Source organism: Melitaea cinxia, chromosome 6 (assembly GCF_905220565.1).
Source record: "Melitaea cinxia chromosome 6, ilMelCinx1.1, whole genome shotgun sequence".
Taxonomy (NCBI): domain Eukaryota; kingdom Metazoa; phylum Arthropoda; class Insecta; order Lepidoptera; family Nymphalidae; genus Melitaea; species Melitaea cinxia.
The window spans coordinates 14,704,805-14,717,811 of NC_059399.1; the positions used below are offsets into that span (position 1 = coordinate 14,704,805).

Here is a 13,007-nt window from a genome sequence, read left to right on the forward strand (position 1 = left end):
TCAAATCATAATATATTTGACTTAATTTCACCTATACAATTGCCGTTATCTAAATTTTGTACTGTTAACACTTGTCCTTTATTATGTTTGTTTGTGCCTCGTCCTGATCTTTCTTCAGTGGGATCTTTTAGTAACCAAGCTGGCCTATAGGCTATTTGACCGTATTCATCTTTGTAGGCAAGGGAAGGGTTGGGCCAAGTGTTGTGTATGCTACCAATTGAAGTATACCTGTAAATGAGTAGTCAATATTTTAAAATATAAAAATTCATTTTTATTGTATTTTTAAATAAGTGTGGGCAAAATGCAGCATCATTTCCAACAAAGAAAGTAGCCATAGTATTTAGACACTCAGTGTATTAGACTGTACAACTAGGAACAAGTAAGAAGGACTTTCCATATAATTATTGTGTAACAAACAGATTGTGTATAATCTATGTGATAGGTCATTAGCTAGAACTAGGACTAGAACTAGGTCATTTAGTTTCTTTAGATAAGTACCATCTTATTGTAAGAGGTGGCAAGAACTTTAACATAAGACGAAAAGTTAAATACGAACTTTATTAAAATTGTAGTTTCTTGTTTCTTAATTTTATTTTTAATCTGTACATCAATATATATGAAAAAGTTTTTTGAGGTTAGGCTTTAGATTTATAGAACATCAACGGCCTATAGGACTAGAACATAAACGGTTAATAATAATGAATCTACTCATCTATTTTAAACACTTTTGCACCATATTTTTGGTGAACTTTTTATTTTTAACTAACTTACCCTCGATCATATAGACTACAATAAGGCACTTGTCTTTGTAAGATGTAACTCCATATCTGGTGGTAGCTCCAATTCAACAATGGCGACACTCGTATCATCTGTGGCCAACCGGCATCTGTTTTCTAGAAGATTAAAAAGTATAAGGCATAGTTGTTTTTTTTCTCTCTTTAAATTACTACCTTTCAAATTGAGTCTAATTTTATGTAAATTCCTTAAACATCATTTTAAGTTATACCCTTTTAAAAAAATTGACGACCACTCTGGTGTAATCACGCGGTCGATCAGTCGCGGGTTCGATTCCCGTTCGTAGTGGATGCGTTTGTACAAATATTTCCGGTCTGGTTGTTAGTCCTTGTGGGTCTCGCCACAGTGCCATTTTAAGTCGTCAGTTCCGGTTGTTATCATGTACACCTAATAGCGATCGTTACTCACAGTAGAGAATATAATGTGGAGCAGCGTGGTGATTAAGTTCTGATCCTTCTCCTACATGGGGAAAGGGACCCATGCCCAGCAGTGGGATAATACAGGCTGAAGTGTGTCGTGGGTAGTTTTGAAAATTAAGTATCTCCTGAATTATAGTGTGTATAGAGTATTAAATTCTCGATTGTCGTGTTACCTGCATGAATTTCAAATCTTCGCTATACGGATCAGTTCGCCTTGTGCCCATTAAACACGCCTTTAGTTTGCTATCTTGTTCTAATATCCTTTGTAACGTGATCTTCATTTCCCCTTCGGTAACTATTAATTGAACGCCGTAATGTTGTTCTATTTCATTCACAAAATTTTCTATTTCTCTAAACGGTCCTACGGTTCTTATGTATAATATTTTCAGATCTTCTGCTACATCATCTCTTTTGTATAAATCCTTTAATATATTTATTGTAACGTCTAATAGAACAGTGCAATCCTTTCCGCCGTTGAATGATAGAAAAACTTCGTCTATTTGAAATTTAGTAAAGCATTCTCGCATAACCTGCAAAATTTCATTAAAAAGCTATTTGTAATGAATTTTATTAAGTACTACTTAGTTATACCTTGCGCGCGTTGCAACTTTTTTTGGTCTTACCAACTCAGAAATATTTGTGGGCGTATGCACAACACTTTGCTGAAGATCATGACATGATCAAATGCATAGTTTACGATTCTATAAAGGACATACAGAAAAACATTCATTTTAGGTGGCAACCATTAATTACGTAAGCTATTTTTCGATCAGGTTAGACTCCTCCCTCCATTAGGTAAAATTTAGTGATATTTGCCTGGACCCCCCTTCTCTTACGTGAGATTGACGCAAAAATATTTTTAACTATATTTTTTTATATTTTTCGGGAAAATAATAAGCCGTTCAGGTAGGTACATATAGTTAATTTATTTAAATGAAATAAAATGCAAAGCAGTTCTCATAAATGTAATAAGCTATGACAAGGACGCGGGAGGGGTTAAAATATCGTGAAATTCATGTGACGTAATTAATTAATGGACGTAATATATCATGTTTAAGTTGTCCATCATTGTAGTTGGGTAAAATAAAAATTAAATGAAAAAATGTTAATTATTATGTTTAGCTTATTTGCTTTATCGCTTTTAATCATTTTATGTAATTATTTAATTAACGATGATAAGATAATATTCTACATAATTATAATTATGATACAATATCTGCAACTATTGCACAACCACAATTTTTGTTTACACATAATGCAAAATTCATTAATTACATAGATTTTGATAACACTTTTCATATTCATAGATTTATGATAAGACTTAAAAAATATCATTTATTTTATTTCGCTATCTTTGATGAAGGTATATGAGAACAAAAAAAGTTGAAATCTAGAGGTTGAATTGGCGGTTAAAGCTAAATTCTAGTTTAATTAAAATAATAAAATATAACCTGTTCAGTTTCCTCAAGAACTGAAGAGTAATCTTCCAAATCCATGATGGCTAACTTTCTTGTGAACTGTAATAAAAAATTTCAGTTAATAATTTTGATTTGACTGTTTGAATATTTTTATTGTAATCTGGAAGTATGATACTGACTGAGATGATTAAAATAACTTAAATTTAGTTCATAAATTCAAGTTAAAATTTAGCATATCAGTCTGTGTGGTTGTAATTTGTGAAATTTTAAAAACGGCAATTTGTGAGATTAATTGCCAATGTATTTTCTTTTAAATTAATTTTAATTTTTTTTTAAGTTCAGTTCAAAGTAATCTACCGAGAGAATAGTTTAATTTTATGTGAATATAGTCTATATCAGTTTTTTTTTCTCCAATTTTGAATCTATAAAGTCATGCTCATAAAAAAAAAAAAAACAATTTAGTATCAAAATAACGATATGTATTTATTTCATAACATAAATACAATAATTTATTCTTCTGTCTTCCTTGTACATTTAATTTTACATGGAGGTTCGTTTGTCTCTTCTGCGATATAGTTATTATTAAAAATAAATTCCTTTGTAAGTCTGAATGAGACTCTCATCATTTCCTTTTTAGGAGATACATTTCTTACAGCAAAAATATCAACTATGTGAGGTGACACATCAACACCAAAATTATCGTTAACCAATTGCTTAGCAATTGCTTGGTGATTGTCTCCGGTTGTAAAACAGTAAACATGTACAATAATGTCCAAATTAAATTTGTCTTTTAATTCTATTTCCTGAATTAATCCTTTGAAATATTTCAAAAATTCAACAGCAATTGCTGGTAAGTTCATGGTTATATGGATTTTAGCTCCATCGCTTACTTTATCATTTTCTTTGCAAACATTTAATATAAAGTCTTTGAAAATTTCTTGTATAAAATCTTTACCATCCATGTTGAAAGATTTAAAATTATCAGTTTTTATCTTATTATGCTTAGCATTAAAATTGAGCCATTTATATGATTCCGGATTCAGGTCATTAGCTAATACTCTGCAGTTCTTTTTTGCAGCCGGTATTGCAAAGGGTCCGACACCACAGAATACATCAAATAGAACATCCCTGGGTTTCAGTATTTCAAGGATTCTTTCGTGTTCCTTGCATAACCTCGGATTCCAGTAAACTTTTGAAAAATCAAATTGAAAATTACATTTGTTTTCTTTCACTGTCACTAGAAAGTCCTCATCTCCAGCAATCACCTCCATGCTGAAATTTCTGTATGTGTTGTCAATGACGTAGGTTTTATTGACAACTGTGCGACAATTTTTAATTTTGTCAAGTAAAACTTGTCCTATAAGCCCACGGTACTCCAATAAGTGATCGCGTAAATTAAGATGTATAATGTGACCAATGTGTGAGAAACTGCTCACGATTTCTTCATTTTCAGGTAATACCGCTTTGAAAATTGTATCAAACTTAAAATTGTCATAAGTCAATGTTATATCAAATAAATCGAAATTTTTCTCATTTATGTCATATTGGTTCAGTGATGTGCGAATATTTTCAGTAATATCGGTCCAATTTGTTACTTTATCAGGGTCAAAATAAATGCACTTGTTTAAATTTTCGTTACACTGAGCAACTGAGCTTTGCACTGGTTTAAAATTTGACATTTTTAAAAAGTATGCTTTGCATATTGGAGTTACTTTGGACAATTTGTCTTCTGATACTTTAAGAACGGGTGCAGTGATTTTACGATTGAATTTCTCACGGTCGAGACTTTTCATGCCACGAACACCGGTCGGTATCAACAACGACTTTGATGAAGTAGACATTTTAACTTTAAAAATTTGAAAAATTGTACGAAATAGGGTCAACTTCATAACCAATTCGGAATTAGTAACATTGCTTTTATACTAACCTAATCCGAGGTCATAGTAAAATGGAAAATGTAGATTAAACTTTAAAAAATCTAATAAATAATTTAAACTTTCATTAATTTGGTTAATTTAATATTAATTTGGATTTAATACATCAGTTAATGATGTGTAAACTGTAAATGTAACATTTTTGACTTGTGAACGTTGATTTGACGTAGAATCATGACGTAATCAGTCATAACGTTCAAAAAGGGAAAATATATTTTTTAATACATGTAGAAAGTGTTTTAACCATTTTTGTCTGGTCACAAAATCAAATTCATTCTAAGTAAGTTCTCAAGAAAGAAATATAAATTTTAAATATTAACTTTGCTGTATTAGGGCACAGCAGGAAATATTTTGCTTAAATCTGGAGCAGCTTGTCTAGGAAATTACCTCAACCATACAGCAGAGGCTAATAATACTGTTCTCAAGTATTGTTTTGTTCATGTATTAACCTCTGGTAAACCGAACTCTCCCGAGCGCGAGCTCCCGTAGTCATCGTAGTTTACCGCAGGTTTGAATTCAACCCGAGCACTCACTCAGTTTTCCGCACCGCTTGCACGGCGCTGACCTCGCATCTCCTGCGTAATATGATCCGATAAGCGCTACTAGAGACCTAGTTTTTTGCCCATAATTCACAGGTTTCTACACCTAGAAACGCTTATATTATTTTGAAGAGTATGAACTAAGCTATAATTTACACGTACTGAATGTATTAAAATGGGCCGTAAATTATTTTAAGCTTTAGTTTTGTCATATATGGTTTCAAAACGAGTTAGTCATCTGGGGTTGAATTCAAACCTGCGGTAAACTGTGGAGACAAAATTTGTTGTGTGAATTCAACCCCGCAGAAGAATACAGAGTACAAAAAATATGAGATCGTGATATATGCGTAGAAAAGTAATCTGAGGTTAAATTCAACCCCGCGGTAAACAAGTCATTAATATACATATAGATATTTGATCAGTACTAAATACTTTTGAATCGACTTAATAAAAATGGGGAGGTTCTCAATTCGACTGTTTGTTTCCTCCTGGGTTTACTGATTTTGATGATTCTTTTTTTAATCGAAAGCTCATGCTTGTTATGTGGTTTTATTTAAATTTGATAGAAATTTGATGAGTTCTTTTTGAGTTATCGATAATAATGTGTATTGAATTGTATAAATATTTTAACTACCTACGTTAAATGCCGATGTAAATTAAAGCCTGTTTTTATTTCAATTGCAAGGAAATCTTACTTTACGTTTTATTTATTTTTGTTTTTCTATTGAACAAATAATAATAAGTAACTATAAAATCTCTAAAAATCTGTATAAAAAACGTTTGTTTATTCCAACAACCTTATGCGCTTCACAGTTCTTACAGTTAAACTTTTCTTGACCTTTGCCACATGCAGGTATTTATATAATTACAGTCAAATCTAATTGTATGGTTTTTCTTTTTGGTCACAGTATGGGTTATTTTCAAAAACTCGTACAGTTAACACAAGTAGTAAGGTTATGCAGTAATATGTTTAGCAAAATAAAATAATCTGCTGCTGTGTGTAATGCTGTGTGCAATGCTCTGTGGCTATGGCACCAAAGAATATAGCTACCCTCTTTCTTCCCGTGGGTGTCGTAAGAGGCGACTAAGGGATAACAAGGCTCCACTACCACCTTGGAACTTAAGAAGCCGACCGATGGCGGGATAACCATCTAATCGCTGGCTTTGAAAGACACAGGCTGAAGACGGGCAGAAGCCTCTTAAGTGCGACAAAGCCAGCCCTGCGGTCACCAACCCGCCTGCCCAACGTGGTGACTATGGGCAACACACATGACTTCACGCATTTTTGACGCAAACTTGTGGAGGCCTATGTCCAGCAGTGGACTGCAATAGGCTGAAATGATGATGAATGATGATAAAATAATCTCTAAGTTTATTAGTAGTGTAATTTTAAACTTGGTTATGTTCAATTTGTAATTGTTAACAAACAAATTAAAAAAAAAACCTACTCATGATTTCCGTCTTTAATTTTGAGAAAAGAAGAAAGGTGGCCTTAATGTCAAGAAGATTAGAGACACTACGGTATACAGGATATCATATAATTTTTACTTATTACACAACTAGAAAATGGAACTGGAAATACCATACACCGGAGAACAGATACATTTGCCATCTTATTAGCTTTTTCTTCAGCTTCTTGCTTTTTTCTCAGTAAAATCTACTTTTCCAGTTAGTGGTAGTTAAGTGTTTATTCAATATAATAAAATAAAATTTGTAAAAAGACAATTCAAAGATACTTTAAAAAGCGTACAACTATTAAGCGTATTAGAATTTTTTAACTTGTCACGTGCAAAGCGGCACTGTTCGCTATTGTCTGCGGATACAAATTTAAATTAAAAAACTTTTACCAACACCGGCGACCCCAAGAAAACTACATTTTGAAACAGCTCTATAAATATATTTTTATTCAAGCACAAGCAAAGTATACGCCAACTTTGTGTATGGATACTTTCAAAGTTTTAAAATGACGTTTGGATTTATTATAGAAAACTAACAAGACATTCAGGATATATTTTTAATACATGTAATGTTTTGTATTGGCCGTGGTCTGGGTGTTTGTGCAGTCCTTATGGGTCTCCCCACCGTGCCTCGGAGAGCACGTTAAGCCGTCGGCGTCGGTCCCGGTTGTTATCATGTACACCTGATAGCGATCGTTACTCATAGTAGGGAATATATCCGCCAACCCGCATTGGAGCAGCGTGGTGGATTAAGCTCTGATCCTTCTCCTACATGGGGAAAGAGGCCTATGCCCAGTAGGGGGATATTACAGGCTGAAGCGTGAAGCGTACATGTAATGTGTATTTTATCATGGAAATCCTACCTATCCTATGGTATATATTTTATCATGGAATCCTACCTGCACTATGTAATACTGTCACCTATCACTTTATAAAGTTGATTTGATTTATTTTTCTTTATTAAGACATGGAGTGAAATAGAGGTCTGTTTTGATAATTCTTAGGACTGTGTTTAGGTTTGCCCAGTTAGATGTGGCTTTTCGAAAAAATAAAATAATTAATATGTATAATTTCACACATAATTTATTTATAATTGCAATCAAAAACAACTTTTAGTGACTAAGCATTTGTTTTATTTATACGTTGATTAAAACTCGTTATTTTTATAGTTAAAAATAGCATCAATAATCAATATCGTATAAAATTTTGCAAAAATTGTTATGTTAACCAATTTAAATTCATATTTTAACAGCAGAATATAAAAATATTATAGTGTTTATTAAAAAAAGCAATCAGAACATTCATATTCCTTATTATTTATTTATTCATTTTGTGCCAGATTCATGCGACAATTTGCCAGGAATTTATGCTGTTTATTTTTCATCGAAGAGTCACTGTTTTGTTTTACGTGTGTGCGTTATTTATTTGTGCGTTCGGTAACGAATGTCCTACAGACAACGATTACATTATGAAATTGAACATTCGACTGCGCAAAATATGCAGTTTGTGGAGAATTTTTATCGAAGCAAATACGTCAATTTATTCAAATTGAATTGTACTGTTTTAATTTAAAAAAATACATGTTTTTAGGCAATTTCAAATTAAAAAAAAAATACTTTTTAGGTACCTATGTATATTAGATAGATGAGGTTATATAGAGGTACCTGTGTATATAAAATTTTGAGAAAGGAGACGTTAACTAACTGTAACGATCATAATTATATAAAACTAGCTGACCTGGCGAACTTCGTATCGCCTAACACAAACTTTATCGTATGGTATTAAAGTTCAAATTGACTTTTAAGTATTATCACAAATCTTTTGTATGGGAGTATAGAAAAGTGTTGTTTTTAGACTTTTTCAGGAAATTTAAATTTTTTTTTTTAGAATTTTTCTCTCCGTAAGAACCATCCTCGTACTTCAAGGAATATTTTAAAAAAAGAATTAGCGAAATCGGTCCAACCGTTCTCGAGTTTTGCGCTTTTTTGAATTGTTTAAGTAACTGCTCCGCTCTTATAGGTCATCTAAATAGAGTTTAACTGTCCTGCTCTGCTGAACGTTCCAGATAAATAAAAATAAAAAACGATAATTGAAGGGAAGTTATTGTAAATTATTGTGTGTTTGAAACAGGGGTTCCATATAATTTATTGATAAAAAATACTTAGAGAATATAAACCTCTCTAGACAAATTAAAAAAAAAAAAAAAAAAAAACAGCTGTAATGAACATGACGAAAATGACTTTATGTTATGAATTTCTGATAAATATATAAAAAATACAATAAATAAACCCTTAATAATTTCAGTGTATACCTACATATCATGACTGATACATAATAAGTTTATTGTTTCAAGGCAACTCTATTTCGTAGTACTATACTTAGGTATCTAAGTACAGAATTTATTCTGTGAATATTCTAAGATAGTCTCCTAGCACGAAGATAATCGAGTCGTAAATAAAGTATTACCTGTCAGGCGCTCCAAGTGCGAGTATTCCAGTATTTCTCTCGCTTATTTATCTTTACACGGGGGATCTGTTAACGGCGCTGTAATGGTGTTTTTATGAATCCCGCCCCCATCAACGAAGCTACATTGTTCAGGGTTTGTTATTCAGTCTCACTGTTTTAAAGATATTTTTTTCACGCCCGTGTCATTATACGACTCACGGCTTGTAGGTACGTATAACTAGAGTTTCGTGTAGCTAGCCAGAATGTATAATAATAAAATATAGTAGGTAATATGTTTTTGTTTTAATATAATTATTTATGTTCTGAAACTAACGATTCCGCAGTCAAACTTCTTTAATAATTTTGCGGGACTTTATTATCATTGAAATAAGTTTTTTGTTTATTAAAATAATAATAATTAAAACTAAAATACTAATCAACTTAGAGTTGATCTTAAACTGAATTGATAATTTATGTTAATGAAAAGTTTCAAAGTTAAAATAATTTACAAACTTTCTTTAGGCACTTGAACCATTTATAAGCCTTACCCAGCATTTGTCTAATATACTAGATTTACCTATATCTACTAATATTAGCAATTGCTTCCTTTTTTACTATTAGAAATATATATACTTTTTATGGTACACTCCATGCATTATAATACATAATAAAATTGTAATTTTCTTCATATATTAACAGCTATAAATATCAACCAATATTATTTTAATGACAGTCAATGAAATTTTTAAATTTTTCGTCTCAAAAAGAAAAGTAATCTTACGTTACGATTTCCTTATAAAACGTTTATTACTTCTATAAACTGAGAAAACCTTTAACAAAACGCAATAAAATCAGACGGCATCGGGCGTAAAAAGTTTGTAAAGTCATTATTGGAGCGCTAAACAAACCATTATCATAACATCGGTTACCTCGAGGTAAGAAAGTTGTTATAGAAAGTATTATCACGTGATTCCGCCATGCTAAAATAATAGTCATTTAATTCTGATGTTGTTAGATATCTATATTTATTAAAAACTACTTAATTCTGTTCCTTTCATTTGTATTCTTGTAACCATTCTGATATAAATCAAAAGCATGCTATTTTAATCAACCTCTAAATAAGAGGTTCTATATTGGTTTGTATACACATGTGTGTAACACACATTGTCGTATGATATACGTATAAAACATTGGTGGTATACATTCAAAATTTATTAAGTACTAGCGACCCGGCCGGCTTCGCACGGGGCAAAAACTATCAGTCATGTTCCTCTACTATATTATGCATGTATTATACATATAAACCTTCCTCGGGAATTAATCTATTTAGTAAAGAAAATCGTATCAAAATCCGTTGCGTAGTTTTAAAGACCTAAGCTTAGGTACAGACAGTCACACATATTATGAGCTTCCTGACATGTGCAGTGATATTAGAAATAGTTATGATTATGAGTATTTATAAATAAGGAGTACAAATTGAGACTGATGCCTATTGGATACAGCGGAACATCAGTTATGATGAGTCGTTTCGTTTCTGTAAATAAGCTAATAAATGGCTCACCTTTAAAGGCTTGAAACACGACTAACTGTGTAGAGAGTACGGAAACTCAATATACAGAAACAAACTGAGAGACAAAAATCTGTATGAACTATACCAATATATATAAGCAGAGATCAAAACTTAATATAGTTTTAATATTAGAATTGAATCAATTTTCATTAGTTATATTTTATTTTACTTAAAATTGATTTAACTTCCTAATGTTTCCTTTTTTTATGTAGGTACTTACGTTTAGACTTCAAAAGCTCTCTTGAATCCACATTCATTTATTTATAAGAAGATAAATTGGGTAATCTGGAAGAGATCGCTATTTAGTGATAAGATCGCCCATTGCACTATATGTGTCTAGAATTAAGGTTTGCTATGTATACTATCTTTAGTTGCAATAAAGTGGTTTATTATTATTATTATTATTATCGACAATATTAGTAAACATAAATTTTAATATTTATAAAATTAAAAGAATACACAAAAATAATACAATAAAATTTAAATAATAAAAAATTGAAAGTTAAACAACATTTAGAATCTCAAACACTAATCGTTGGTGGAGCGGGGCAAAATAATTATGTATTATTTTTTCTTCTTTTACATTTGACAAATAAAAATTATATTTATTTTTATAAATTAATTATAGTTTAACCTACGATTTAGGACGTTGATTCTTCAGAGAAGAATCGATGACTCCGTAGTAAAAAACGAGAATGCTTTAGACCACACGACTGAAGTAAAACTTCTTTCCAACAAACTTATATATCCTTCTCAACTTCCGTTAACCTCACCCAATCAACTTTTCGTAACGCTCTCGTCATGCATTCACCAGCTTACACTCCACGTCAAGCGTGCATAAAGAAGTTTTACTTCAAAAGCATTACTCAATTATAAACAAATTAAAACGTTATATGTAAACAAAAACGTTATATATCAACGTACAACTTAATTATAGGGTTTTTTATATAACGTGGGTGTGTGTTCATACTCGTGTATTTAGCGACACCCATTTGAAAACTCATAGCATCGGTAAACCGTCGGCTTCTGCAAATGTTGACACGGCGCGATATTGCACACTACGTGATGTTTTTTGCTCGAAGCCATTTTCCGTCATTTAAAGACTAGACTAGGGCTGCCGTCTGACTGAATTTCTCCAACTTTGTTCTATTTCAGATGACCTCCTAGTCAAGACTCGACTAGAGCTGCAATCTGATTGAGTTTCATCGTCCTAGTTTAGATGATGCCCTAGTCCGTACAGTAAAGCTGCAGTGAACAGCTGCCATCACACTGACTTTCTTATTGTCCTACTTTAGATGAGGTTCTAGTTCACGATTTATGATGCGACTAGGGCTGCCATCTGACTGAATTTTTTCAAATTTGACCTGTTTTAGAGGAAATTCTAAGCCACACTTATGTAAAAATGGCAATATAAATAGTCGCTAAACGAACTGAAATGTTATTAAAATGATGTTATAAGAAAGCTTCGTTAAAACTTTGAAAAAACTAAATTCCATGAAACCGTCCGGATTAGTAATTTTCTACAGCTTCAGAAATTTCGATCATAGCGGCCTTTACATTGCTTTTATAAACATTTAATATGAGTTTTAGTTTATAAATTTATTTATTTTTTCACACAATATTATTTGATATTAATTTATATTTTTAACCTAACACCTCAAAACTTAAAATCAGATTTTTATAAAACACAAAAATTATTTTCCCTTCTTTTATGTAGGCCTTCAATATATGTATAACTAGGATTTTCTTGGATCTTGTGTATAACATAACTATGCTTTATTCCTATTCTCGTACCAAATATACACAAAAAAATTCATAAAAATTGATCTAATCATTTCAACAGTGGAGTGCGATTAGAAAGACCGTGACGTGAGATTTTTTATATATTAGACTAGCTGTGCCCGCGACTTCCTCCGCGTGGAATTTAACAAAATAATTATTGTTTAGTTCCCAGAGTTATAAAAAAATCTAAAATAAAAGTAGCCTAAGCTACTCCTTATTACATCAGCTATCTGCCAGTGAAAATCCCGTCAAAATCGGTCCAGCCGTTTCAGAGATTAGCTGGAACAAACGGACAGACAGACAGACAGACAAAAATTATAGAAAATGTTATTTTGGTATATGTAGCGTGTATAAATACATATAAATTTAGTTAAAAGCGGTTATTTTAATATTACAAACAGACACTTCAATTTTATTTATTTGTATATAGATAATTCATATATTTTTAATTTATGTATAATCTCCTCTTTTATTACATTTTTTTTTATTTATTACAAATGACAGACGTTCAATGACAATTATAATCACGAGACATAAATTTCTTTATCATAAAAATTAAAATACTCTTAAAGAAGTAATATCAGTATATCTAGCTACATACAATTTTATAGTTATTCCTTTAGAACAAAACATTTAAGTATTACAGTA

General features: G+C 31.4%; 2 protein-coding genes across 2 annotated transcripts; both read right to left on the reverse strand.

Annotated features, from left to right (window-relative positions):
* Positions 1–4,609, reverse strand: LOC123654681 (FAD synthase-like). Its single transcript, XM_045590572.1, has 5 exons — positions 4,560–4,609; positions 2,666–2,731; positions 1,388–1,744; positions 772–893; positions 1–228 (listed from the first exon to the last, which is right to left on the reverse strand). Exons 2-5 carry the CDS (start codon positions 2,708–2,710, stop codon positions 6–8), a joined length of 747 nt encoding a protein of 248 aa, XP_045446528.1. The 5' UTR covers positions 2,711–2,731; positions 4,560–4,609; the 3' UTR covers positions 1–5.
* LOC123654766 (tRNA (guanine(37)-N1)-methyltransferase) lies at positions 3,103–4,473 on the reverse strand. Its single transcript, XM_045590651.1, has one exon. It carries the CDS (start codon positions 4,471–4,473, stop codon positions 3,142–3,144), a length of 1,332 nt encoding a protein of 443 aa, XP_045446607.1. The 3' UTR covers positions 3,103–3,141.
* Positions 4,610–13,007: the final 8,398 nt, after the last annotated feature.

What these genes read in the sequence shown, in the direction of transcription:
- LOC123654681 (XM_045590572.1), bottom strand. Translation starts at nt 2,710, where the DNA reads ATGGATTTGGAAGATTACTCTTCAGTTCTTGAGGAAACTGAACAG. An exon ending in TTCTTGAGGAAACTGAACAG is followed by an intron (nt 1,745 to 2,665) that starts GTTATATTTTAT and finishes GAAATTTTGCAG; the next exon opens with GTTATGCGAGAATGCTTTAC. An exon ending in AAGATTTGAAATTCATGCAG is followed by an intron (nt 894 to 1,387) that starts GTAACACGACAA and finishes TTAATCTTCTAG; the next exon opens with AAAACAGATGCCGGTTGGCC.
- LOC123654766 (XM_045590651.1), bottom strand. Translation starts at nt 4,473, where the DNA reads ATGTCTACTTCATCAAAGTCGTTGTTGATACCGACCGGTGTTCGTGGC.